General features: G+C 44.8%; 1 protein-coding gene across 2 annotated transcripts in view; it reads left to right on the top strand.

Moving 5' to 3' along the window:
* Window positions 1-290: 290 nt before the first annotated feature.
* Window positions 291-26363, top strand: part of QRICH1 (glutamine rich 1) — a 43316-nt gene continuing 17243 nt past the window's right edge. Inside the window, exons 1-3 of one of the 2 annotated variants that reach the window (XM_049777343.1) lie at window positions 291-424; window positions 12525-12854; window positions 18909-19943. In XM_049777343.1, coding sequence (XP_049633300.1) covers window positions 12546-12854; window positions 18909-19943 — 1344 coding nt within the window. In that variant the 5' untranslated portion in view covers window positions 291-424; window positions 12525-12545. Of the gene's footprint in view, window positions 425-1995; window positions 2064-12524; window positions 12855-18908; window positions 19944-26363 lie in introns of those variants that run through there. The other variant, XM_049777342.1, reaches the window with a different exon arrangement.

Below are 26363 nucleotides of genomic sequence, written 5' to 3'. Positions count from 1 at the left end.
TGCTCCCTCCCGCCCCAAACCTAGAGTAGGGTGGTGGGCGGAGAGCGGGCTGGGTCTGAGACTCGCAGCCCCGACCCTAAGCAGGGTCCCGGTGGCCATGCCGCTCCCCTGATCACTTTGGGGGTAAGAAAAAAGGGAAAGAAAAAGCCTCCCTCCCCCTCCCCGGGCAGGCCTGGGCCTGCGCGTGCGTCTGTCCCCTTTAAGGCCGGCCGGGAGGCGGCCCAAGTCTCGCGAGATCGGCCGCGCCAAGTCTCGCGAGAGGAGCGCTCGGCGCCCATTGGCTGCGGGGGTTGAATGTAAGATGGCGCCCAGGGAGCTGTGAGCAGAAAAGCCTGTCGCGCTCGGAGCGGGGACGGCGGAACCGGGCCGCAGAGCTGCGCGGCGGGGCCGGCGGGTGGCACGGCGGTGGCGGCGGCGGCGCCGGGTGAGGGCTCGGGCCGGGGCGGGAGGCGACGGGCCGTGGCCGCGGGGGCCCCCGCTCACAACGGCGGGCGGGCGGGCGGGCGGGGGCGGCGGGCCGCGGCCTCGGCCTCCAGGGGCGTCTCCGGCGCCGAGAACGTGCCCCGGGCTCGCGCGCTCCCGCCCTACGGTGGGGGAGGGGCGGGCCCGCGCGCGCCTGGTGCTGGTGGGCGCGGCGCGCGCACGCGTACGCGCTCGCTAGCGCGCACCCGCGCGGGGCCTGGTTTCTTTGCGCGTGCGCCGTGCGACTCTTTCCCGGCCTGCGTGCGCGTGGTCGACGGCGTGCGCGCTCCCGACTCGCGGCTCGAGGGCAAGGGCGGCCGTGCTGGGCGCGCGCCCCTGAGCCAAAGGGGTCGCGGGCGCGCGCCCTGCTGTTGGGTGGCGGCGGCGCCTGCCGTCGCGGGAGCGCGCTGCACAGCCCCGCTGCGCCGCCGAGGGGCGGTGGGCGGCTGGCTGGCTGGCTGGCTCGCTCGCTCCCTTGGAATCCGGAGAAGCTTCTTCGGGTAGGGCCTGCCCGCTTGCTGCTGCTTCCCGTGACGTCCCCGATCTAGGCCTCGGGGAGAAAGGAACCTCCCGGCTCTGCAGCCCCCGATCTCCTGCCAGGAGGGCGCGATGCGATGCGATCAGTGGCTGGTGCTCCAAGAATGCACTGATTTTTCCTCCCCCAGGGCCCATGTGCCAAGGGTGGGTACATTGGCCCGACCCGGTGCTTTGCAAAACGGGGTGCATTAGCCCGGGGCAAGCGAGTCATTTGTTTCCTCTCCTTGTCCCCTTTGCAAAGGGGCTTTGTGCTGGCGAGCACCTAACTGTTAGGGGCGCTGGGCCGAACCTGCTTTCCTTCCTCTCCCGAGAAAGTCATTCTTGCAGAAGCGCTATTCCTCCTACACGTCATCACCCCGCTAGTGCGCCCCGGAGGGAGCCTCTCTGTTCATGTGGACGGATGCTGCGAAAACTCCCCGAGCTTGGAATATACTTCAAGGCAGCCTTTTCTTCTTCTTCTTCTGGGTGGGTGGGTGGGTGGGAGTGGCTTGCTGTGTGCTTGTGTTCCACCTCGAACCCGCTACAATTGCCCGTTTAGGAAGTTGCCCTGCATAAAATTCCACCTGGGAATCAGCCCTTTGCCTTTTGCATTTGGGGAGGGGGGGATAATTCCAAAATTTCCTAATAGAGATTCCTCCAATCTGTGTCTTGCTGCCAAAGTACCACTTAATATAAGGTTTAAATCCCCTTCAAACTTCTCTATCCCTTTCTTAAAACCCAGCACTGTTTTGTGAGTGCCAGGGTAGTTTTCTAGCCTCATCCTAGAGAAATACACACTTAAGACGGTCTCAGGCGAAATGTTGATTTTTTTTAATGATTACTATTAATGTTTCACAGTTTGCCTCACTAAGCTTAAGGGGTAAAGCTCAGAGGAAGTAAATTTGTCTAGCAAATTGGGTCATGATGAGATTGTGCGTTCTAATAGAGTGTGTTATTTTGAAGAACCAAGTTAAAGCAAAAAGAGGCTGAGGATAGAAGGAACTTCTTTGTTCTATCTTCTTCAGAATGTTACGAGTCTTAAGAACTCAGGACAAGCAGCAGAAATACATGCAACGTGGTGACTGGTGAGTCAAAATCGTTTATGGGCTGGAAGCGTATGGAGTTTTTTTTTTTTTCCTGGTAAGACGAAATATTACAAACCTTCTGGGTTGTAATGTAATCATTCAATCATTCTGGGTTGTCTGCCAGACACTACTAGGTGCTGGAAAATTGAAGCTGTAGGACAACTGCATCTCTGAATCCAGCTACAGTTGTTACTTGAATGGTTTTTCCAAAAGATGTAAGTCAGTGCAGCTTTCATATTTTAGCCTGAGGAGACATCAGATTTTCTAAAGACTGACATGGTTTAAAGGAAAATTGTCAGGTTACATTTATATTCTTTTGTGGGGGGTGGTGGGGGGGCCACACTTAGTGGCCCTCAGGGGTTACTCCTGGCTCAGTGCTCAGAAATCTCCCCTGGCTTGGGCGATTATATGGAATTCCTGGATCGAAATCGCTTCCATCCTGTCTTGGGTCAGCCACATGCTAGGCAAATGCCTTACCACTGTGCCCCTATATTCTAATTAAATTATTTTTTCTTGGTGTAGCAGGGAATTAAATCTAGGGTCTTATGTACAAAGCAAGAGCTCTACGAACTACATCCCTGGCCCTAAATTTAAGTGGGTTTTATTTTATTTTTTTATTTTAAACTTTATTGATTGATTAGGTTTGGGGCCACACCCAGCAGTGCTCAGGGGTTACCCTGGCTCTGCACTCAGAAATCACCCCTGCCAGACTGGAGGACTATGTGGGATACTGGGAATCGAACCAGGTCCCTTCCTGGCTGGCCACATGTAAGGCAAATGCCCTACCACTGTGCTATCTCACCAGCCCCTTAAGGTTTTATTTTAATATATATTTTTCATGCCTGCTTGTACTGGAATATCTTTATGACCAAGTTTGAGATCTATATTTTATTTTATTCTGTTATTTGTTAGTTTTTGGGGCTACACCTGGTTGTGCTCAGGGCTTACTCCTGGTAGGAGCCACTCCCGGGGACTGTATGGGGTGCTTTGGATCTAACCTGTGTCAGCCAGGTAGTAACCCTATTAGAAGTACCACTGATTGTCTGTGTTGAATAATTCATGTAACTCTCCTTGAATCTTGGCTTTCCCACATTCCCTTTTAACAAACACAAAATCCAATAAAGGTTGAAGTCTCATTAATTTCAATTGCTCCAAAGGTGATTAAAATCAGGAGTTTTGGGTGTGGCTGTCTTCTATGATGACTATATCAGAATCAGGAATGCCTTTCTTATACTAGGTTACTTTATTTATTTTTTATTTTTTTGTTTTTTTGGGCCACACCCACTTGATGCTCAGGGGTTACTCCTGGCTAATTGCTCAGAAATTGCCCCTGGCTTGAGGGGACCATATGGGACACGGGGACCGCGGTCCTTGCTTGGCTAGCGCTTGCAAGGCAGACACCTTACCTCTAGCGCCACCTCACTGGCCCCTAGCTTACTTTATTTTAACAAATGTGGCTTGTTCTTGAGGTACCTTTTACCTGTATGGTCTATTTCTAGCCTTAGAATGAGAATTTACTTTGTCGTTTTTTGTTTGTTTGTTTGTTTTTACCTTTTTGGGGTCATACCCGGTGACACTCGGGCTAATCCTGGCTATGCCCTTAGAAATCGCTCCTGGCTTGGGGGACCATATGGGACGTGGGGATCTGCAGTCTGTCCTAGGTCAGCCACTTGCAAGGCAAACGCCCTACTGCTGTGCCAGTGTTTTGGCCCCATTGTTCCAATTGCTTTAAGTTCTTCCCAGGCTTCACTTATATGTTTTGTTTCTTTTTTTTTTTTTCACTTATATGTTTGATCTAATTTTTCTTACTACGTCTGAGTTGTAATATTTGTGGGGTTATTTTTTTGTTTGTTTGGGTTTTTTTTTTATTTTTGTTTTGTTTTGGGGTCACACCCGGCAGCACTCAGAGGCTACTCTTGGTTCTATGCTCAGAAATTACCCCCGTCAGGCTCGAGGGACCCTATGGGATGCTGGGATTTGAACCACCATCCTTCTGCATGCAAGACAAATGCCTTACTGCTGTGCTATCTCTCCAGCCCCTTGTTTGGGTTTTTGTCTTTTTTTTTTGGTTTTTGATTTTTGGGCCACAGCCGGCTGCGCTCAGGGGCTTCCTGGCTCTGTGCTTGGGTTCTCCTGGAAGGCAAGGGGGACCACATGGGATGCTGGGAATCAAACTGCCGTCCATTCTGGTTTGGTTGCATGCGAGGCAAATGTCCTACCACTGTGCTATCTCTCTGACCCCCAATCCCTTTCTTTTTACTCTTAGCTTTGGTATATTCCTCAACAGTGTAGTTCTGTTCACTTTTAAATCCTGTAGAGTCATGCCGTATTTTACCTTTTTACATTGTGAAATTCATTTACATATTGTACAGCTTTAGTGTATTCATGTCCATTTCTATGTAGTATTCTACTGTATGCTGTAATTTGTCTGTTCAGCTATTGATAGATATCTCCAGTTTAAGACTTACTAATAATGCTACTATGAACATTCTGGGTTTTTTGTTTTTGTTTTTTGGTCACACTTGGCATCGCTCAGGAGTTATTCCTGGCTCTATGCTCATAAATCACTCCTGGCAGGCTCAGGGGACCATATGGGATGCTGGGAAGTGAACCACCATCCTTCTGCATGCAAGGCAAACGCCCTACCTCCAGGCTATCTCTCCGTTCCCTACTATGAACATTCTTTTGTTTTTTGTTTTTTTGGGTCACAGCCCACAGCACTCAGGGGTTTCTCCTGGCTCTCTGCTCAGAAATCGCTCCTGGCAGGCTCGGGGGACCATATGGGATGCCAGAATTTGAACCACCGTCCTTCTGCATGCAGGGCAAACACCTTACTTCCATGCTATCTCTCCAGCTCCTACTATGAACATTCTATGTCCATAAATAGACTGTATAATTGCATATACATAATATATCTATACATATACACTTAGGAATAGATTTTTTTTTTTTTTTTGGTTTTTGGGCCACACCCGTCGGTGCTCAGGGGTTACTCCTGGCTGTCTGTCTGCCCAGAAATAGCTCCTGGCAGGCACGGGGGACCATATGGGACACCGGGATTCGAACCAACCACCTTTGGTCCTGGATCGGCTGCTTGCAAGGCAAACGCTGCTGTGCTATCTCTCCGGGCCCAGGAATAGATTTTTTTTTCTTTTTGGGCCACACTCAGCGGTTCTTAGGAATGACTCCTGGCTCTGTACTCAAATTGCTCCTGGCAGACTCAGGACCATATGCCAGGAATCGAACTCAGCTGTGTCCCATGTTGCCATGTGCAAAACAAATGCCTTGCCACTGTGCTATCTCTCCAGCCCCAGGAATAGAATTTCTAGGTTATATATTTTCTTTTTGTGTTTGGGCCACATTTGACAGTGTTTAGGAGCTACTACAACTTTTCAGGAATATCTCTTGGTGATTTGGGACAGTACTCTGGCATCCTGCAAGAAAAGTATGCATTCCAGCCCTTTGAGCTATCTCAGACCCCTGTAATGGATATCTTAAATTTTGTTATTAATGGAAATAGTTGTGCATTTAATTACAGCCTATTGATTTTTAATAGAATTTTAAGTGTCTGGTTGAGAATATGCTGCCCCAAATCAGAACTGTGTTAAAAACAAATAACCTCTCACCCCTCAAAACTGCTCCCCCAACCTATAGAGAGAATACAGCAGGTAGGGCTCTTGCTTTGCACAAGGCCTACTTGGGTTTGACCCCTGGCATTGCATATGGTCCCCCCAATCCTTAAAAAAGAGTGATCAATTGAGCCCAGGGCCAAGAGTTAGCCCTTAGCACAGCCAAGTGTTATTATCCCAACACAAACATCAAGAAAAGCCTCTAAATAGGAATTCTAAATAAAGGCTTGAGGAAAATTAAAGTCCTAATGGGATCATTTCTATTCTGAACCCTGTGGTGGATTGTGTCTTTAAAATTAGAAATTTGGGGGCCGGGCGGTGGCGCTAGAGGTAAGGTGCCTGCCTTGCCTGCACTAGCCTTGGATGGACCGACTGCGGTTCGATCTCCTGGTGTCCCATATAGCCCCCCCAAGCCAGGAGCGACTTCTGAGCGCATATCCAGGAGTAACCCCTGAGCGTCACCGGGTGTGGCCCCCCCAAAAAAAAAAATTTGTCGGCTGGAGAAATAGCATGGAGGTAAGGCAAACATTTGCCTTGCATGCAGAGGATCAGTGGTTGGAATCCTGGCATCCCATATGGTCCCCTGAGCCTGCCAGGAGCGAGTTCTGAGCATAGAGCCAGGAGTAACCCCTGAGCGCTGCTGGGTGTGACCCAAAAATAAATAAATAAATAAATAAATAAATAAATAAATAAATAAATAAATAAATAAAATTAGAACTTTGGAGCTGGGGTGCAGCTCAATGATAGAGCACTTGCCTTGCATGTGTGAGACCCTAGGCTTGATCAGTTCGCTGTTTAAAAAGAGAAAAAATGGGGCTGGAGCAATAGCACAGCAGTAGGGCGTTTGCCTTGCATGCAGCTGATTTGGGTTCAATCCTGTCATCCCATATGGTCCCCTAGCCTATCAGGCTGGAGTGATTTCTGAGTGCAGAGCCAGGAGTAACCCCTGAGCATCACTGGGTGTGGCCCCAAAACAAGACAAACAAAAAATTTGTTTCCCATTCTTCTTTGAAATGACATCATGTGTTAACTAGGACAAGTATGAATGTAACTCCCTCCCTAAATGTGTGTATAATTCCTTAAAACGGAAAAGTTTTTTATTTGAAAAGTAAACTTTTAGAAGCCATTGCAAGAATAGTAGAGCTTAAGAGAGGCCCAAGAGTTTGACTGTTAGGTTAACTGATGGTGCATTGCTCTGAGCCAATAATAATGTCTTAGTAGAACAAGACATAATTTTAGTAGATGAATACATACCCTGAAGAGCTTCATGGGAGCCAGGAAGCGGTTTCAGAGATGTGAGGAAAATTTAGAAGGGGAATTCTAGTCTTTCCTTTGTACCTGACCAAAAAAGAAAGAAATTAGCAAACAGACCGGTAGATGGGTTAGGGGGCTGTAGAGATAGCATAAATGGCAGAGCAATGGAGCCTATTTGGGTTCAATTTCCAGCTTTCATATTGTCCTCCAAACACCACCAGTAGTAGTAATTCCTGAGTGCAGAGCCAGAAGTAATCCTAAACATTGTGGAATGTGGCCACAAAACACAAAACAAAGAAGTGTGATGTGTTAATGTTCTAAAGTAACCTCTTTGTTCTAGTGATCAAATAATTTAATAATTATTACATAGCGGGGAAGCCTGTAGTTTATTAGGAACTGGGCTAAGCTCACATAGAATGAGGTGCCCTGGAAATAAACAGGGACATTTTGCTGGGACTGTTGTGGGAGATTGGTTTATGTATTGTTTTGCAAAGCAGCCATACTTGAAGTATTCAGAAGCAAATGACAGGCGTAACTTCCGGCTCTCCTGGTGAGCCCCAGTGTTGTCCCTTTCTTCAATTTTGAGTACCCAATTGTACCTTCACTGTATGTTTTTCAGAAGTATTTAAATTTACTACTAGTCACCAAGTCTTTAACATTGACCTATTGAAAATTTTGTTTCTTTTGGCGTTATAGAAAGTATCTGAAGTTTATTCCATTCTCTCTCTTTCCAAGGTCTCTTGTTTGACTGTCTTGTGAGTAGCATCTTGAAGAACTTAATAGTCTTCATTATTATGCAAATTTATGGTACTTGATGGTTTTGTTTGTAAGAGTTTAGATTTTGAGGGGGAAATCTTGTAATCATCAGAATTGTTTTTGTGGGGGCCCGGAGAGATAGCTCAGCGGCGTTTGCCTTGCAAGCAGCCGATCTAGGACCAAAGGTGGTTGGTTCAAATCCCGGTGTCCCATATGGTCCCCTGTGCCTGCCAGGAGCTATTTCTGAGCAGACAGCCAGGAGTAACCCCTGAGCACCGACGGGTGTGGCCCAAAAACCAAAAAAAAAAAAAAAAAAAAAGAATTGTTTTTATGTTAATGATATATACCAAAAAGAAAAAAAAAACTTTGACTACCTTTTTGGTTTAATACAAACTGGAAAATACAAAAAATTACTAAATGGGAAGAAATTTAAACTTTATGTTAATGTCATTCTGCTGCCCTGATATAACTATTACCATTTAGATATTTTTTTAGCCAAAAGTTTTTATGTATATAATCAATGGTGTGTACATGTTATATATACACACTTATGTACATATATACATATACTATTGTTGGCTTTATTTTCATGCATAACTTGTTAATGTATCATCAAATAAAACAAATTGGGAGGAGAGCAAGGAGTTTTCCAAGTATTAGCATTTCTTTTGTGGTGGGTGGGTTAAGGGCCACACCCAGGGGTGCTCAGGGGTTATTTCTGGCTCAAGGCTCAGGGATCATTCTTGGTGGGCTTGGAGGACCACATGGGATGTCAGAGATCAACCTGGGTTGGCGAAGTACAAAGCAAGTATACTTTCTCCTGTACTTTTACTTATGTTACATGCTTGGGGGGTGGGATTGGGTAACACCCGGTGGCGCTCTGGTTATTTCTGACTCTGCACTCAGAAATTGCTCCTGGTAGGCTTGGGGGGGACCATATGGGATGCCAGGAATCAAAGCAGGGCCCTTCCAGGATTGGACATGTGCAAGACAAATGACCTATTGCTGTGTTATTGCTCCAGTCCCGTTGCATGATTTTTGAGGGCCAGCCACACGCAGTGGTGTTCAGGGGTTACTCATAGCTCTATGCTCAGGGATCACTCCTGCAATGCTCAGGAGAAGGTTCTTGGGATCAAACCCCTTTTGGCCAACTTTAGATTCTTTGTATAACCCAGTCTCTTGCAACTCTGAATGAGTCTATCTTATGGTAAGACAGGGCTTTTCTAAATAAAAAATTAAAGGGAGAGAAATAATTTTTATCAAGAATTTAAGTTTTGGGGGGGCCGGAGAGATAGCACAGCGGTAGGGCATTTGTCTTGCATGCAGCCGAACCGGGAGAGACCGGGTTCTATTCCCAGCATCCCATGTTCCCAGCCTGCCAGGGGCAATTTTTGAGTGCAGAGCCAGGGGTAACCCCTGAGCACCACTGGGTGTGGCCCAACAATCAACCAATCAGTCAAGCAATAAATAAAGTTGAAAAAAAGAGAGGGAATTTAATGTTTTTCTTCCTTTTTTATTTTTAGTTTTTCATACCTCTAAGCAGTGCTCAGGGCTTTTAGGGCCACTACTAGCAGTGCATGTGTCGTCCAGTTGTGTTGGGAATCCAATCTGTGTGCTGTGTCCCAGGCATATACACTAACTCTATGAGCTGACTCCCTAGCTCTTTTCAGTATTTTTGTTGCTTGTTTGCTTATTTTGGGGCCATACCCGGTGGCACTCAGGTTACTACTGGCTCTGTGCTCAGAAATTACTCCTGGCGTTCTTGAGGGACCATATGGGATGCCAGAGATTGAGCCCAGGGCAGCCACGTGCAAGGCAAAGGCTGTACCTGCTGTACTTCTGTCCCTTCAGTACTTTTTCGTTACTCATTGATTTGTCTAAATTACTTAAATACATTTCTGAAGCTTTTTTTCCTTCTAAGCAGCACATCTTTCTTAGTTCAAATGCTAATTTAGAGTATTATTGTTATTGTAATATGGTGTGGAAGATACCAAGTGGGTAGGTTGTATGGACAAGAAAGAAAGCCATGTCTGTTTTAGTTTGTATAAATTGTCAAAATCTATTGTTTTGAGCCCGGAGAGATAGCACAGGGGGCGTTTGCCTTGCAAGCAGTCCATCCAGGACCAAAGGTGGTTGGTTCAAATCCCGGTGTCCCCCGTGCCTGCCAGGAGCGATTTCTGAGCAGACAGCCAGGAGTAACCCCTGAGCACCACCGGGTGTGGCCCAAAAACAAAAAAATCTATTGTTTTGAATCGACTTTTTCCATTAACTTTTGTAACTAGTACATTATTTTTCTCTTCCCAAGTTTATTTTGATTTCACTCATTCTCAAATGGTTTTCTGGACTTGCACAGTCAGTGATGATTCTTATGTGGACTTAAAGAAAAGCCATTGTGCAGCATTGAGCATTGACTCAAAATCCCGTGCTCATGGTCAATTGGGCCCCACTAGGAATGATCTTCCAAACAAGGTTAGAAATCATCTCTGAGCACTGCTTGTTGTGGCCCATAAGAAATCAAAATAAGGGGGCCGGCAAGGTGGCGCTAGAGGTAAGGTGTCTGCCTTGCAAGCGCTAGCCAAGGAAGGACCTGGGTTCTGTCCCCCCCGCGGTTCGATCCCCCGGTGTCCCATATGGTCCCCCCAAGCCAGGGGCAATTTCTGAGCACTTAGCCAGGAGTAATCCCTGAGCATCAAAAGGGTGTGGCCCGAAAAAAAACAAAAAAAAAATCAAAATAAGGATAGAGACAATGTAATGAATACATGTATATGAACACTTAAAACATTTTTTAAATTTCGCAAACTTCCGCTTTCAAGTTGGTTATTTTTTCCTTTATTCATAAATTTACTTACTAGTTTTTGGACCACTTTCAGCAGGGAATGTTCAGGGTTTCTGTTCTGGGTGCTCAGGTGGCAAGGATTGAATATAGGTCGCCTGTGTGCAATGCAAACGCCTTATCCACTTATTCTCAGCCCCATTATTATTATTATTATTATTATTATTATTTTTAGCCATTTTGGAAGCTTAGTTTGATATGGTATGAAATGCTGTACTCTAAAAGATTTGAGTAGATACTATATTCACCGCAGTACTTCTCAGAATTAGAGTGGGAAATGGGAAATAGTTGAAGAGGGGAAATACAGGGACCTAATGCTCCCCTTCTGTGATATCCCCCAACCTCCTTAGGCTAGAGCACAGGGCCAAGTTTTATCTGTTCTGGCTGCTTGGAGGGCAAAAACCCCTATGCTATCTATTTGGCCCCGGGAACATATATTTCTGCTGCCTCTGCTCTGGCCTCTTTATAGTGGGTAAACTGAAATATGTGCTATTGTGAAGTTAATTGCTGTTCATATAGTGTCTCTTTTGTTCCCTTTTGAGCGGAAAGGTGTATGTAATTTGGTACTAGAGTCACATGTTCTGAACTTGGTAATGTTGTTGGGTCTGTTTCTTGAGTGATGCCTGCTTAAGAAGGAAATTCCGGTTGTCAGGCTCTTATGAAAGAGAAGCTTTGACACGTTCTGTGCCAGTGGTGGTGAATGAGTGCGGATCATCTATACCTGAGTGAATCTCTCTAAACATTACACAAGAATGGTGTTACTTGACTTTGACGCACTTCTTACCTACATGCTATGGACATGGATTTCAATACTTTACTTTAGGGCGGGGGTACGTCCGCAGTGCTCAGGACTTATTTCTGACTCCGTGCTCAAGGGTTAGTCCCGGCACAGCTAAGGAAACAGTGTATGGTGCTGGGGGTTGAATTGGGATCAGCCACATGTGCGACATTAACTCTTCTACTAATCCAGTACTTTAATCTTGTGTTCTTGTTTGTTTCATTCGTACATTTAAGCTTTTTAATTTTTTGGTCACTCCAGGGCTTACTCCTGGTTCTGAACTCAGGAATCAATCACTCCTGGTGGTCAGGGACTCATAGGGAGCTGGGGATTGAACCCTGGTCAATAGTTTTTAACAGCTAATAACTTTCATCTTTTCAGTTATTTCAATAAATGAGATAATAATGTAGCACTCTGTCAGGTATTTTTCCAGAGCGCTTTGATATATTTACTTTAGCAACTCTGAGGTAAGAACTATTTTGTCTGCATTTTATGGATAAGAAAACTAAGGTTAATTGATGTTTAGAGTTACACAGCTAAGAAGAGATTGAACTCAGGTATTATACCTCCAAAATTCATGTTTGTCTGGGTTTTTTTGCACCACACTTAGTGGTACACTGTGGTCTATGCAGTGTTGGGAGTTGAATCCAGGCCTCTGAAACCTATTGAGTTATTTCTCCAATACCTAAAATCCACATATAATAGAACCTGTGTAATAGGTCCCCCTTTTGATAGTCACAGAAGATTTGCATGTGATACTCTCTGATCCTTGATTCTGCAGAAATGAGGTTGGTATGTGCTGGTTAAAGTTTGTTTTAGCCTTTTTTATCCAGTACTGTGTGTGTAATATTTTAAAAAATACCTATGGAAACAATTTTCAAATGCTATTAACTGAAAGAATAAAGATAGAATAAAAACTGTTTGTGGGTCTGGAGAGAAATTACAGTGGCTACGGTGTTTGCTGATAGGAAAGGGATCCCTGACCACAGAACCAGGAATACTGTATAGAGCCCTAAGTACTGCTGGATGTGGCCCAAAACACAAAACAAAAAAAAAATCCACAAAAAAAAAAAAAAAAAACTAAGAACAATTTACTCTCATTTCTAGATTTACCACATTCCTGAACATTCCACTCTGATGCAAGAGTAACCATTTTTTGCAAATCAAGATTAAAAATAGTGTAATGGTGATTTTTGTCCTTTTATTTCTAGGAACCCTAAGGACTCTGCAATATGAATAATTCTTTGGAGAATACCATTTCCTTTGAAGAATACATTCGAGTAAAGGCACGTTCTGTCCCACAACACAGGATGAAGGAATTTCTGGACTCTCTAACCACCAAAGGGCCAGAAGCTCTTCAGGAGTTCCAGCAGACAGCAACCACTACTATGGTGTATCAGCCGGGTGCAAATTGCATTTACACTGACAGCACTGAAGTGGCTGGGTCTTTGCTTGAACTTGCCTGTCCAGTCACCACCAGCGTTCAGCAGCAAACCCCACAGGAACAGCAGATCCAGGTTCAGCAACCACAGCAAGTTCAGGTAAAAGGGAAATGTTGAGATACAGCTTATTTAATGTAAACCTGATTGGCTGTTAGGGATGGATTTGGTTACTGGAAGCATCAATATACTTTTATCAGAGATTATTTTCATTGGGTTGTTTTGAAACAGTTCAACACAATTTTCATAGTTTTTACGTATTAGCTGTGCCATAATCAGACCGTAGATACCATTTGCTTTGAAGAATTGAATAGTAGAAATTATGGTCTTCAGGGACTGGATACAACTTAGAATAACTGAAGGACTAATCTCTTTTCAATTAAAGAATAATATCTGGGGCAGGAGAGATAGCATGGAAGTAGGACATTTATCTTATATGCAGAAAGATGGTGGTTCAAATCCCGGCGTCCTACATGGTCCTCTGGGCCTGCCAGGAGTAACCCCTGAGCACCGCTGGTTGTGACCCAAAAACAAAAAAATAGGGGGGACCGGAGAGATTGCACAGCATTTAGAGCATTTGCCTTACACACAGCTGACCCAGGACTGACGGTGATTCAAATCCTGGCATCCCATACGGTCCCCAAGCCAGCTAGGAACGATTTCTGAGCACAGAGTCTGGAAACCCCTGAGTACCACCAGTTGTGACCCAAAAGCCAAAAAAAAAAAAAAAAAAAAAAGGTACTAACTGAGTCAATTTGCCATTTTTACCTCTCTCTCACTTTCTTTTTTTTCTTTTGTTTTGTTTTTGTTTTGTTTTGTTTTGGGGCCACACCCGGCGGTGCTCAAGGGTCACTCCTGGCTGTCTGCTCAGAAATCGCTCCTGGCAGGCATGGGGGACCATATGGGACACCGGGATTCCAACCAACCACCTTTGGTCCTGGATCAGCTGCTTGCAAGGCAAACGTCGCTGTGCTATCTCTCCTGGTCCCTCACTTTTCATTACTGTGCTGGGAATTAAACCTATAGCTTCACACATACATGGCAAGTCCTCTCTACTCCTGAGCTTTATCCCCTGCCTAATATGCATTTTGTTGTTGTTTGTTTTTATTTGGGGGCCATACTCAGTGGCGCTCGGTGGTTCCTCCTGATCTGTACTCAGAAATTACTCCTGGCAGGCTCAAGGAACTATATGGGATGCCAGGAATTGAACCCTGGTTGGCTTTGTGCAAGGCAAATGCTCTACCCACTGTGCTATCACTCTGGCTCCTGTATGCCTTTTTTTCCTTCTTGAGGTATATATAGACATATAAGATTGTATATGCAAATTTAGATCTCCGGTACCTCCTGTGAACATCTTCCTCTTCTTATGTAATGTGTAATTTTTCAAGTTGTGCTTTGTTTTGTATCCATTTAAGTATTTATGTATGACTATCATACTTATTCCCTCTCTCCTTCTTAAATATTCAGAAGAAGCATTCACTAAAAGATTATAGTTGCTAGCTATTTCTGGAAGACCAAAGAATGAGTCTTTCAGGCTGCCTAACCAGAAATAGGACTTGAATCACAATGTTAGAGCCTGATTTGACAGAGACCTTTTGCTACAGTGCTAAGTACATGTCCTAACCCTGCCTCAATCTCCATTGAGAATTTTTTGCTTTCTCTGCCACATTCCTCCACCCTGCCCAGAAGAGGTTGTGGTTCCTGCTTCATCATGATTCCTTCCACGTCCAGATTTCACACAGTATGTCTTAATTTGAGAAATTGTGGCCTCATGCTTGCACACAAGCTACAGGAGAGGCTGACAAAGTGATTCTGGTTTCTGGCCTGGGTACAGCACTTGCAACATAGCATATTCTACTGTAAAACATGAGTTTATAATTAAAATTGGCACTAAAATTAGCTACTCCACTTTTATTGATGCTTTGTGAAGTGACTAGAATCCTGACTAAACTTCGTGTTAATGGCCATTTCTTTTCCTTTTTTTTTTTTTTTTTTGGTATTTGGGCCATATCTGGTGGTGCTTGGAGGTTATTTTTTGCTGTTAGTAGGTGCTTGGGTGGGCTGCATGTTACTTTGTGCTATTGCTCTGGCCCCTCCGACTATTTCTTGATATCCTTTTAGTCCTTTATATCTAGTCTTTTAGCCTTTTGTTTTGTTTTGGGTTACACCGGGCAGCATTCTGGGGTTACACCTGGCTTTGCACTCAGAAATCGCTCATGGTAGGCCTGGGGGACCATATGGCATGCCAGGATTTGAACCACCGTTTGTCCTGGATCAGCTGCATGCAAGGCAAATGCCCTACCGCTGTGCTATTGCTCCTGACACTTTTAACCATATTTAAATCTCTTTCCTGGGGCCGGGAGCATTGCTCAACTGGTGGGGCGTTTGCCCTTCACGAAGTTGACCAGGGTTTGATCTCATTCTGGCATCCCCATATGGTTCCCTAAGACTGCCAAGGAGTGATTTCTGAGCTCAGAGCCAGGAGTAACCTCTGAGAACGCTGGGTGTTACCCAAAAACCAAATTAAACAAACAAAAAAGAATAAATATCTTTCCTGACTGGTTTGAGGGCCATACTGAGGGTTTCTTGGGAGCTACTCTGGCAGTGCTTAGGGTACCATGCAGTGCTGGGGATTCAAACATGGGTCTACTGAATGCAGAGCATCCTCTTTAAGCTATATCCCTGGCACCCCACAGTTTTTGTTTTTGTTTTGAGAGGCCAAATGTAAATGAGATCATACTGTCTCTTTTTTGTTTTTTCATACTGTCTCTTTCTGACTTAATTCTTGTGCATAATGCCCTTAGGGTCCACCCATGTATTGCAAATGACAAGTTTGCCCTTTTTTTTTTTAATGACTGAATAGCATTCCATTGGACGTATCCTCCATAATTTCTTCTTTATCCTTCAATGGCACTTGGGCTGTTTCCATATTTGACTTGGGCAAACAGTGCTGGTACGTGGGGTGGAGGGAAAGCTGCTATCTGTCTTTTTTGTCCTGGAAAACTTAAATTACTAATAGTTGATGATCTGTAGCTTAATTTCAGACAAACGTTTTGGGGTTTTGTTCTTTGTTTTGGGACCATATCTGCCTGTCCTCAGGACTTATATTTGGTTCTGCTTTCAAAGATCACTTCTGGTAGGCTCACAGAGATATAGGTATTAGGGATCAAACCTGGGTCAGCCATGTGTAAGGCAAGGGTCTTACCTGCTATGATATTGCACTGGCCCCTCAAACTGCTTTCTAAAAAGCCTTCAGTTGTGACACTAGAGTGATAGTGCATAACTGCTGGTTGTGGGCTCCCCTCTCCCTGCAAAAAAAACACTTTTCACCTCAGTTTGGCCCAATAATACCCCTTCCTGAGTTTGTTTATTTGAGGTTGAAGAGATAGTGCAGGAATTAAGGCACATATCACCCACTGAGCACTGCTTGTTTGCACAAGCCCCTGAGCCCTGTGATCTCTCTCTACACCCACCCCCCAAAAATGAACCCCCTAAAAACCAAATATAATCATCAATGACCATCATCATCTTTCAGGCCTCAAGGAATAGCACTGGCTCTGGGGTAATAGCACAGCAGTAGGGTGTTTGTCTTGCACGCAGCAGACTCAGGACTGATCTGTGTTCTATTCCTGGCATCTCATATGATCCCCTGAGCCTGCCCAGGGTGATTTCTGAGTGCAGAGCCAGGAGTAACCCCTGAGCACCTCTGGGTGTGGCCCAGAAAACAAACAAAAAGAGTTCTGATGTCTATATGTGGGAATATGATCCTTGTAGCACTGCTTTTTTTGTTTGTTTGTTTGTTTCTGATCAGCAGTTTGGATATTCTGGAGACCTGATGCTTGATTTTAAATCAAGCTAGTTGGCCATGTGCAAGGCAGGTGACTTCCCTAGTTTCCAAATTCTTATCACTTTGTAATAATTATCTAACCAGATTTTGGGTTAGATGATTTCAAATTTGGGGCCAGGGAAGTAGCTCAAAGGACTGAACTATTTGCCTGGCTCAGTACTGCTGAATCTTTGCAAGAATTTCGGGTCTTTTTTTTTTTTTTAGTGCCAGAAACTAAGTCTGGGATTTCATTCTTGTTAAGACATGCTCTCTACAATTGAGATACATTGGAAGGGATGTAATACAGGCTATGAATGTTATTAGGAATAAAGATTGTAAATATAGGGACAGGAGAGATAGCATGGAGGTAAGGTGTTTACCTTTCATGCAGAAGGTCATCGGTTCAAACCCCAGTGTCCCTATGGTCCCCCGTGCCTGCCAGGGGCAATTTCTGAGCACAGAGCCAGGAAAAACCCCTGAGTACTGTCGGGTGTGACCTAAAAACCACACACACACAAAAAAAAAGAGAGATTGTAAATATACCTTATTTTATTTATTAGAGTAAATCTGAAATGAAAGGACATGCCACCAGATCTGATTCCTTAGTATATCTGCTTTGTAGCTATTCAATTCTATTTGAAGATTAAGTATTAATGAATGGTTTCCAAGAAAAATCTAGTACAGTGGGTAGGGTGCTTGCTGTGCTTGTGGCCTTCTGGGTTCTATCCTCAGCACCCAGTATAGTCCCTGCACCCACTTAGGTATGATCCCTAAAAGCAGTCAGGAGTCAAGCCTTGAACTTTGCTAGTGGTGCCACCAAACCCCCCCCCCCAAAAAAAAAAAAAAAACCTACCCATTTTTCATTGAATATCATTTGATGTTTCAACAACTCTGTCAGGAGGTAGACCATCTTCTCCCTCCAAAACCTGCATTTTATTTTACTTAGATACTGGTACTCTAACACTGGGCCTTATGCACAAGCAAAGGCTCTGTGGCTAAGCAACATCCCTGGTCCTTATCCTTTTCATTAGGATGTTATCAGAGGGTGCTGAAACTTAGAGTAATTATAGTAAGGAAAGTACAAGAATTTAAGCCTGTGGTTTCTAGTCAGTTTCTTTCTTTATTTTTTTTTTATTCCCCCCCCCCCCCAGTTTCTTTACACAATCTCCTTACCTGGGGGCCACTCCCAGTGATGACCAAGCCCAGCAGTGCAGTCCTCAGGCCCATTGTACTCAGTGACTCTCCAGGACCACATTCTGCAGAGTTTGGAAGGGGGTTTTTTGTTTGTTTGTTTTTGGTTTTTGGGTCACACTCGGCAGGCAGCGCTCAGGGATCCTCCTGGTTCTAGGCTCAGAAATCGCTCCTGGCAGGCTCGGGGGACCATATAGGATGCAGTCCTTCTGCATGCAAGGCAAACACCCCACCTCCATGCTATCTCTCTGGCCCCAAGAGTTTGGAAGTTTTGTCCTGCGGGGCATTAAACTTCGAGGATTTTCTTTCAGGCATTACTCTGAACCTTAGAGCTGTATTTGGATGTCTTTGCTGAAGTAACAGCAATAAAACATAAGCTACATTGTAACTTATAAATGTAACTAAGTAATATTACAATGCTACATGTTAACTGCAGTTTGGAGACATTTCTCCAAAGGAAATACTAAGTACATTAAATGTTGCTCAATTATCAAGGAACTAAAAAAACACGGGGGAGCCAGAGCAATGGAACAGCAGGTAGAGCGCTTATTTTGCATGTGGTCAGTCAGGCTTTGATCCCCAGCACCGCATTTGGGCCTCCAGACTCACCAGGATCAATTCCTGAGCACCACCAAGTGTTGCCCAAATCACTCCCCAGAAGGGGTAAGAAACCAAATATTGATCTCTAAACAGTTTGAAGAATTTGTTCATTTGTGTTAAGTTTAATGGAGTAGTTTGATAATCCTGAGTGGGAAGTAGAATGCTTGTGGAATGTACCTGTTACCTTTCGTTTACCCTCTGGGTAAACTTTTACTCATATAATTCCTAAATGTGTACTTACCAGGTACATACGAGTACTGCTGTACAAATACGCCCAAATAAAGGCAATCACTTTGTTTTGGTTTTGGTTTGGGGCCACACCTGTTTTTGCCCAGGATTTACTCTGGCTCTGACTCAGGGATCAGTCTTCGTGGGGTTTGGGGGACCATATGATGTATTAGGGATCAAAACCGAATCAGCTGAGTGCAAGGTAAGTGTTGTACTCGCTGTACTGTCGCTGACCCCTTCCATTGGCTGGATTCTTAGTGTTGTCTTCTTCACTCACTGGTGCATCTTTTTTTCTTTTTTCTTTTTTGCAGGTCCAGGTGCAGGTACAGCAGTCTCCACAGCAGGTCTTGGCTCAACAGCTCTCTCCTCAGCTCACTGTTCATCAGCCTGCTGAGCAGCCTATCCAGGTCCAGGTGCAGATCCAAGGCCAAGCACCACAGCCGGCAGCCCCCTCCATTCAAACTCCATCTCTGCAGAGCCCCAGCCCCTCGCAACTGCAGGCAGCCCAGATCCAGGTGCAGCATGTCCAGGCTGCCCAACAGATCCAAGCTACAGAGATCCCCGAGGAGCACATCCCGCATCAGCAGATCCAGGCCCAGCTGGTGGCTGGCCAGTCTCTCGCGGGGGGTCAGCAGATCCAAATCCAGACCGTGGGTGCTCTTTCCCCACCACCGTCCCAGCAGGGCTCACCCCGGGAAGGGGAGCGACGGGTGGGCACAGCCAGTGTCCTTCAGCCCGTGAAGAAGCGCAAAGTGGACATGCCCATCACCGTGTCCTATGCCATCTCAGGGCAGCCGGTGGCCACTGTGCTGGCCATTCCACAGGGCCAGCAGCAGAGTTATGTGTCTTTGAGGCCAGACTTACTGACAGTAGACAGTGCCCACCTGTACAGTGCCACTGGGACCATTACTAGCCCTACAGGAGAAACCTGGACCATCCCTGTTTACTCTGCCCAGCCCCGGGGGGACCCTCAGCAGCAGAGCATCACCCACATTGCCATTCCCCAAGAAGCCTACAACGCAGTTCACGTCAGTAGCTCACCCACGGCCCTGACAGCTGTAAAGCTGGAGGATGACAAGGAGAAGATGGTGGGCACCGCGTCTGTAGTGAAAAACTCCCATGAAGAAGTAGTGCAGACCCTCGCCAACTCTCTCTTTCCAGCACAGTTCATGAATGGCAACATCCACATTCCAGTGGCTGTGCAGGCTGTGGCAGGCACATACCAGAATACAGCTCAGACTGTGCATATATGGGACCCCCAGCAGCAGCCACAACAACAAACTGCCCAGGAACAGACAACACCACCACAGCAGCAGCAGCAGCCGCAGCTTCAGGTTACTTGCTCAGTAAGTGACTCTTATCTGCAGGGCAGTTTGCTCCCTCAGGGCCCAGTGCAACGCAGAAACTTGCCTGGCAACCTCTCATGTCTCGAACTTGTTTACTGAAATAATGTGATCTTGTAGAGTATTCAATGATATAGTGAGGTAGGGAGGGCAGATGGGAGCATCAGGTGATGTTATGAAGTCTGTCTCTGTGTGTGTGTGTGTGTGTGTGTGTGTGTGTGTTTGGTTTTAGGTTTTTTTTGGGGGGTTGGGCTATATTTGGCTATGCGCTCAGAAATCGGGATGCTAAGGAAATCGAACTGAGGTCTGTCCTAGGCTGGAACTTGCAAGGCAGATGCCTTACCTCTAGTGCTACCACTCCAGCCCCTGTTTTTGTTTTTGTTTTGGTAAAACTCTAGGAAGAAACTATATGGATACTCCACATGTTATCTGCATTGTAGGAACTACTTTATCACAAATGATTGAATCCATTGGAACTTCTATCATTTAGAACAGTGTGTAAACTTACCTAATTGTCTTCCTCTTTCTTTTTTGGGGGGTCACATCTGATGGTGCTCAGAGGACCAGAAGTGCTGGAACTTAAACCCAAGTCATGCAAAACTTGCACTTTAGTCCATTGAGTCTTTGAGCTTTCTCTTCTAGTTTTGTTTCATTTGGGAGCCATACCCAGTAGCATGCAGGAGCTACAACTGGCTCAGTGATCAGGGTTTCTTTGGGCCTCCTGAAAGCAAAGTATTTTAACCCTTGGAGCTATATCTGGCCCTGTTTTCTTTATAATTTTTTAAGTTATTTTTATGTTACCAGTAACCAGATTCACGGCATCACACATGCAAGGGAACCCCACATTGCCCCTGGCATTGCCAGGAGTTATCCCTAAGTGGAGAGTCAGGATCTACACTTCCATCTTTAACATCACTGACTATGGCCCAAAAATGGGGATTGGGAGTGTCACTCTTGGACTGTCTTAAATATGCCACATGTGTGTTTGGACTTCCAATGGTTTTTAAGTTCTTTAAAAATACTTCAGATAGGGGCCGGAGAGATAGCATGGAGGTAAGGCGTTTGCCTTTCATGCAGAAGGTCATTGGTTCGAATCCCGGCGTCCCATATGGTCCCCCGTGCCTGCCAGGAGCAATTTCTGAGCATGAAGCCAGGAGTAACCCCTGAGCACTGCCGGGTGTGACCCAAAAACCAAAAAAAAAAAAAAAATACTTCAGATAGGGGCCCGGAGAGATAGCACAGTGGTGTTTGCCTTGCAAGCAGCCAATCCAGGACCTAAGGTGGTTGGTTTGAATCTTGGTGTTCCATATGGTCCCCCGTACCTGCCAGGAGCTATTTCTGAGCAGACAGCCAGGAGTAACCCCTGAGCAACGCTGGGTGTGGCCCAAAAACCAAAAAAAAAAAAAAAAAAAAAAAAAACTTTAGATAGGAGCCGGAGAGATAGCATGAGGTAGGTGTTTGCCGTGCAAGCAAGCAGAAGGACGGCAGTTCAAATCCCAGCATCCCGTGTGGTTCCCCCAGCCTGCCAGGAATGATTTCTTTTTTTTTTTTTTTTTTTTTTTAAGGAATGATTTTTAGGCATAGAACCAGGAGTAATCCCTGATCGATGCTGGGTGTGACCCAAAAACAAACTTAAAGATAGAGGCCAGAGTGATAGAAAAGCGGGTAGAGTACTTACCTTACATGTGACCTACTAGGGTCTGGTCCCCAGCATCTCCTAAGCACCACCAGGTATAGCCCAAAAACCAAATAAATACATAAATATAGTTAAGATAAATCTTTATTGTATTTTTGTTTTTGTTATTTTTTAGCATGGCAGCTATTTTGAAAATTTTTTAGTTTTTTGGTCGGTGGTTTTGTTTTGTTTTGGAATGTTTTGAGGCCACATGCAATATGCACAAGGCTTGACTATAGTTGGTACTTAGAGGATCATATGTGTTGCCAGGCATTGAACCCAGATTGGCTTTGTGCAATTTTGTTCCTGTGTCTCCGAAAGGTAGTTTTCTTGTGGGGCCACACCCATCAGTGTGCTCAGTGATTTCTGGCTCTGCTTTCAGGAATCTTCGTGGCAGGCAGGGAATGATCATAAGTAGTGCCTAGGATTGAACTCTGATCAGTCCTGTGCAAGTCCTTTGCCACTGCACTATCTCCTGGGCCTAATTTCATTTTTTTTTCTAATGTGAAATAATTTTAGATCTGTAGAACAGTTAAAAAAAATAGATGTCTTCAAATTGTTATGTTTGGGTCACATCTGGCTGTGCTTGAGTTCTACTTTAAGCTCCCAAACTCAATGCTTGGGGTTTACTCCCAATTATATTTGTGTGCTCTATTAATGCTTGGAAATCAAAACCAGAGCTCTCACATAAAAAACAGTACCTTACCACTGAGCCAAACCCTCAGGCCTCTGTTAAACTTTTACCTTTAAGGTTATTTGGCTCTTGTCATTTATACTTTGTTAGTGTTAAAAATAACAGATTTGTGGATAGATTCCATTTTTGAAGCTAGAGGTAAATTTGTGATCCCTTTCTACCAAACTTTCGGGTCTGGTCTCTTGGACTGCTAAAGCCAGCGTCTTCAACAGGTACAGGCTCCTGGGAATGCATGTTTAGGAGCTGGCACAAACAAGGCACTGTTAGACGAGGGACTGTGCTCATAAGCTTTATGTCATTTATGTAGTCATTTATGACTACTTAAGCAATGGACCATTTGGTTTCTTAGAAGCATTAGTATATTTTCCTCGTAAAGGTGTAATATAGGGTCATTTTAAGATCGGACCTTTGTTAAGGTCCTATTAAATATCCAGTTGTCACCTCTAGAAATAGAGGAAGACAGTAATCGCTTAATAGTAGTGTATAGATAATTTAGGAAGTAAAATGTAGGATTTGTGGGTTGTTAGTTTTTAATATTTAAAGAGTAGTTGGGAAAAGTAGCATTTGATCTTTAGTATATATTATGGAAGGAAGACTAACGTAGATGAATGCAGATTGGAATGTCGTGCAAGGGGCCGACATAGAACAACATGGAAAGGACTGGGAGAGATGTTAAACAGAGCAAAGGGGAGTTCTCTTCCCAACTTGAACAGTTAATTTATTTTATTGATCTAATCTATTGTAAAAAAATTTTGCTGGAATCCTGAGTTGACTAGAGTAGTCAAGTACAGGTGCATAGAGTTTATTGTATGTAGAAGAAACCAGCCAGAAGACTTGTGATGGAACTTTGTATCTAGCTTTTGCTTACAGGGTTGGAGCTCATCAGACCTCCTGCTCTCCTGGGCATGATGGTCTAATTGCAGCTCAGGTTTCTTTTTTTGTTTCTGGGCCGCACCCAGCGGTGCGAAGGAGCTATTCCAGGCTCACACTCAGAAGTCGCTCGGGAATTGAACCTGGGTCCATTCTGGGTTGGCCATGTGCAAGGCAAACACCCTGCCTCTGTGCTATCAATCTGGCCCCCAGCTTAGGTTTCTTGGTGCTCATTGGACTCTGTAGTTTATCTATCTGGGCCCTCCAGTGGGAGATCTTTTCTGGAATACATTTTAGTAGGCCCAGATTCTTCAGGGATTGTTTCATTTGGGAACAAAACAAAACAAGAAAAATAGGGCCAGAGCGATAGTATAGTGGTTAGGGCATTTGCCTTGCATGCAATTGACTGGAGTTTGCTCCCCATCGTCTCATGGTCCCCTGAGCTCACCAGGAATGACTTCTGAAGTGTTGTGTTCCTTTACCTACTCTACCTTTTATGTTTTTGTTGTTAATTGTTTTGGGGCCACATTCAGCAGTACTCAGTGTTTATTACCTTTTCTGGGCTCAAGAATAATTCCTGGCAGACTCAAGATACCATATGGGTTTTCAGGAATTCCTGGCCTTCCATTTATGAACACTTTGTCTCCTCTTTGTCTCCTCTTTTTTGTTTTTTTGTTTTGGGCCACACCAGCTGTGCCCAGGGGTTATTCCTGGCTCTGCACTCAGAAATTGCTCCTGGCAAGCTCGGGGAACTGTATGGGATGCCGGGGATCAAACTCAGGTCTGTCCAGGATCAGTTGCAAGCACCCTACCGCTGTGCTGTCTCCTCTTTTTTTAAACCATGTTTATGGTTGTAACCTCCCACCAAGTTGGTTTCACTTTTTTTGTTTGTTTCTGTTTTTGTTTTTGGGTCACACCCGGCCTCGCTCAGGGGTTACTCCTGGCTCTACACTCAGAAACCGCTACTGGCAGACTCAGGGGACCATTTGGGATGCCGGAATTCGAACCACAGTCCTTCTGCATATAAGGCAAACGCCTTACCTCCATGCTATCTCTCTGGCCCTGGTTTCACTTTCTAAAAAGACTTTTTTTTTTCTGTTTTCTTTTTGGACTATACCTGGCAATGCTCTGCAGGGTTTACTCCTGTTCTGCAGAGTTACTTCTGCAGGGTTATTCCTGGCTCTGTACCCTGAATCATTCCCTACAGTGCTCAGGGGCCTATATGGGATGCTTAGGATAGAAACCAGGTCAGCCATGTATAAGGCAAGTACCTTAATCACTGTAGTATAGCTCTGGCCCCTCAAATAATATTTTTCTTTAACTCTCAGGAATGAGGGACCGGAGAGATAGCATAGCGGTGGGGTGTTTGCCTTGCAAACAATCCAGGATGGATAGCGGTTCGAATCCCGGCATCCCCGTGCCTACTGGGAGTGATTTCTGAGTGCAGAGCCAGGAGTAACCTCTGAGAGCCACCGGCTGTGACCCAGAAAAACCTCTCAGGAATGAGTTAGCTCATGTCAAGATCAAAGAGGACCTGACCTTGCTGTGACCAGATACAATAGTAGATTTTTCAATAGCACATATAGTAACATACAACAGAGCATACCATACTGGCTCTTTTGAAAAATCTCCCTTTCTGGTTTTTTTTTTGTTGTTGATGTTAACTTTCAGGTCCTAACCCTTGGTATTTAGGTTTATACCTAGCTCTGTGCTCAGGGGACCATATTTCATGCAGGAATTTGAATCTGGGTTGGTTGCATGCAAAGCAATACACTCCTATACTATTTTTCTTAATTCTTTTTTTTTTTTTTTTTTTGAGAAGACTGTAACTTGTTTACTCTTCTGTAGAACAGAACCATACATGCTGATATTTCTAAAAGTTCATTACTAGCCCTCTGTTTCTAAGGCTCTACACTGAAGGATTATACCTCCGGTGGCTGTGGGGCTGCATATGGGATGCCAGGGATGGAACCCAGGTTAGCCATGTGCAAGGCATGCACCCTACCTACTGTACTATCACTCTGGCTTCAGAGGATTTTTTTTTCCTTCAGTTTTTTTGGAGACCATATGTGGTGCTGGGGATCAATACCAGGTTGGCCTACTTACTCACTATAGAGGGACTGAAGCTGCGCTTACTACATGCAAGGCAAATACCTTGGCTACTGGACTATCTCTCCAGCTGCCCTTCCTAAGCAGTTTTCGTTTGCCAAGGTTTGCAGCATTCTCTAAATCATTGGTTTTCTTTCATTATCTATTTTTACTGAGATGCTGTGACTTACAATACTGTGTATGATACTTTCGTGCATACATCAAACATACATCACACCACTAGAGTTCCCATAACCTTCTACCCATCCTAAAGACCCCTCTTAATCACAACCCATCCCTCACTCTTGTAAGTTCAGTTTTGTAGAATACCTCTCTAGTTCTGTGGTCATTGGTTTTCAGCTATTGGTCCACATGGTTAAAAGAGTTGAAAGTGGGGCCGGTGAGGTGGCGCTAGAGGTAAGGTGTCTGCCTTGCAAGTGCTAGCCAAGGAAGAACCGCGGTTCGATCCCCCCACATCCCATATGGTCCCCCCAAGCCAGGGACAATTTCTGAATGCTTAGCCAGGAGTAACCCCTGAGCATCAAACAGGTGTGGCCCGAAAAACAAAAAAAAAAAAAAAAAAAAGAGTTGAAAGTGAGGGCTGAGTGATAGATTGTCTTGTACATTGCCAACCTGGATTCAATAACTAGCACCCTAGATGGTTCCCCAAATACCACCACATGTTGATCCCTCCAAAACAATGAACTTCCCTGCTTTTAGAGCCTTTATTTATTTATTTATTTATTTATTTATTTATTTATTTTATTTATTTATTTATTTTTTTTTTTTTTTTGGTTTTTTGGGTCACACCCGGCGGTGCTCAGGGGTTACTCCTGGCTGTCTGCTCAGAAATAGCTCCTGGCAGGCTCAGGGGACCATATGGGACACCGGGATTCGAACCAACCACCTTTGGTCCTGGATCGGCTGCTTGCAAGGCAAACACCGCTGTGCTATCTCTCCGGGCCCTATTTATTTATTTATTTATTTATTTATTTATTTATTTATGATTTTGTTATAGGCCACACTCATTAATGCTCAGGGCATATCTTGGTTCTGTTCAGGATCAGTCCTAGTGGGGCTTCAGGAACCATGATGT

Source organism: Suncus etruscus, chromosome 7, assembly GCF_024139225.1.
Source record: "Suncus etruscus isolate mSunEtr1 chromosome 7, mSunEtr1.pri.cur, whole genome shotgun sequence".
Lineage (NCBI taxonomy): Eukaryota > Metazoa > Chordata > Mammalia > Eulipotyphla > Soricidae > Suncus > Suncus etruscus.
The sequence above is the reverse complement of the archived record's forward strand: the minus strand, read 5'-3'. Positions and strand labels throughout refer to the sequence as shown.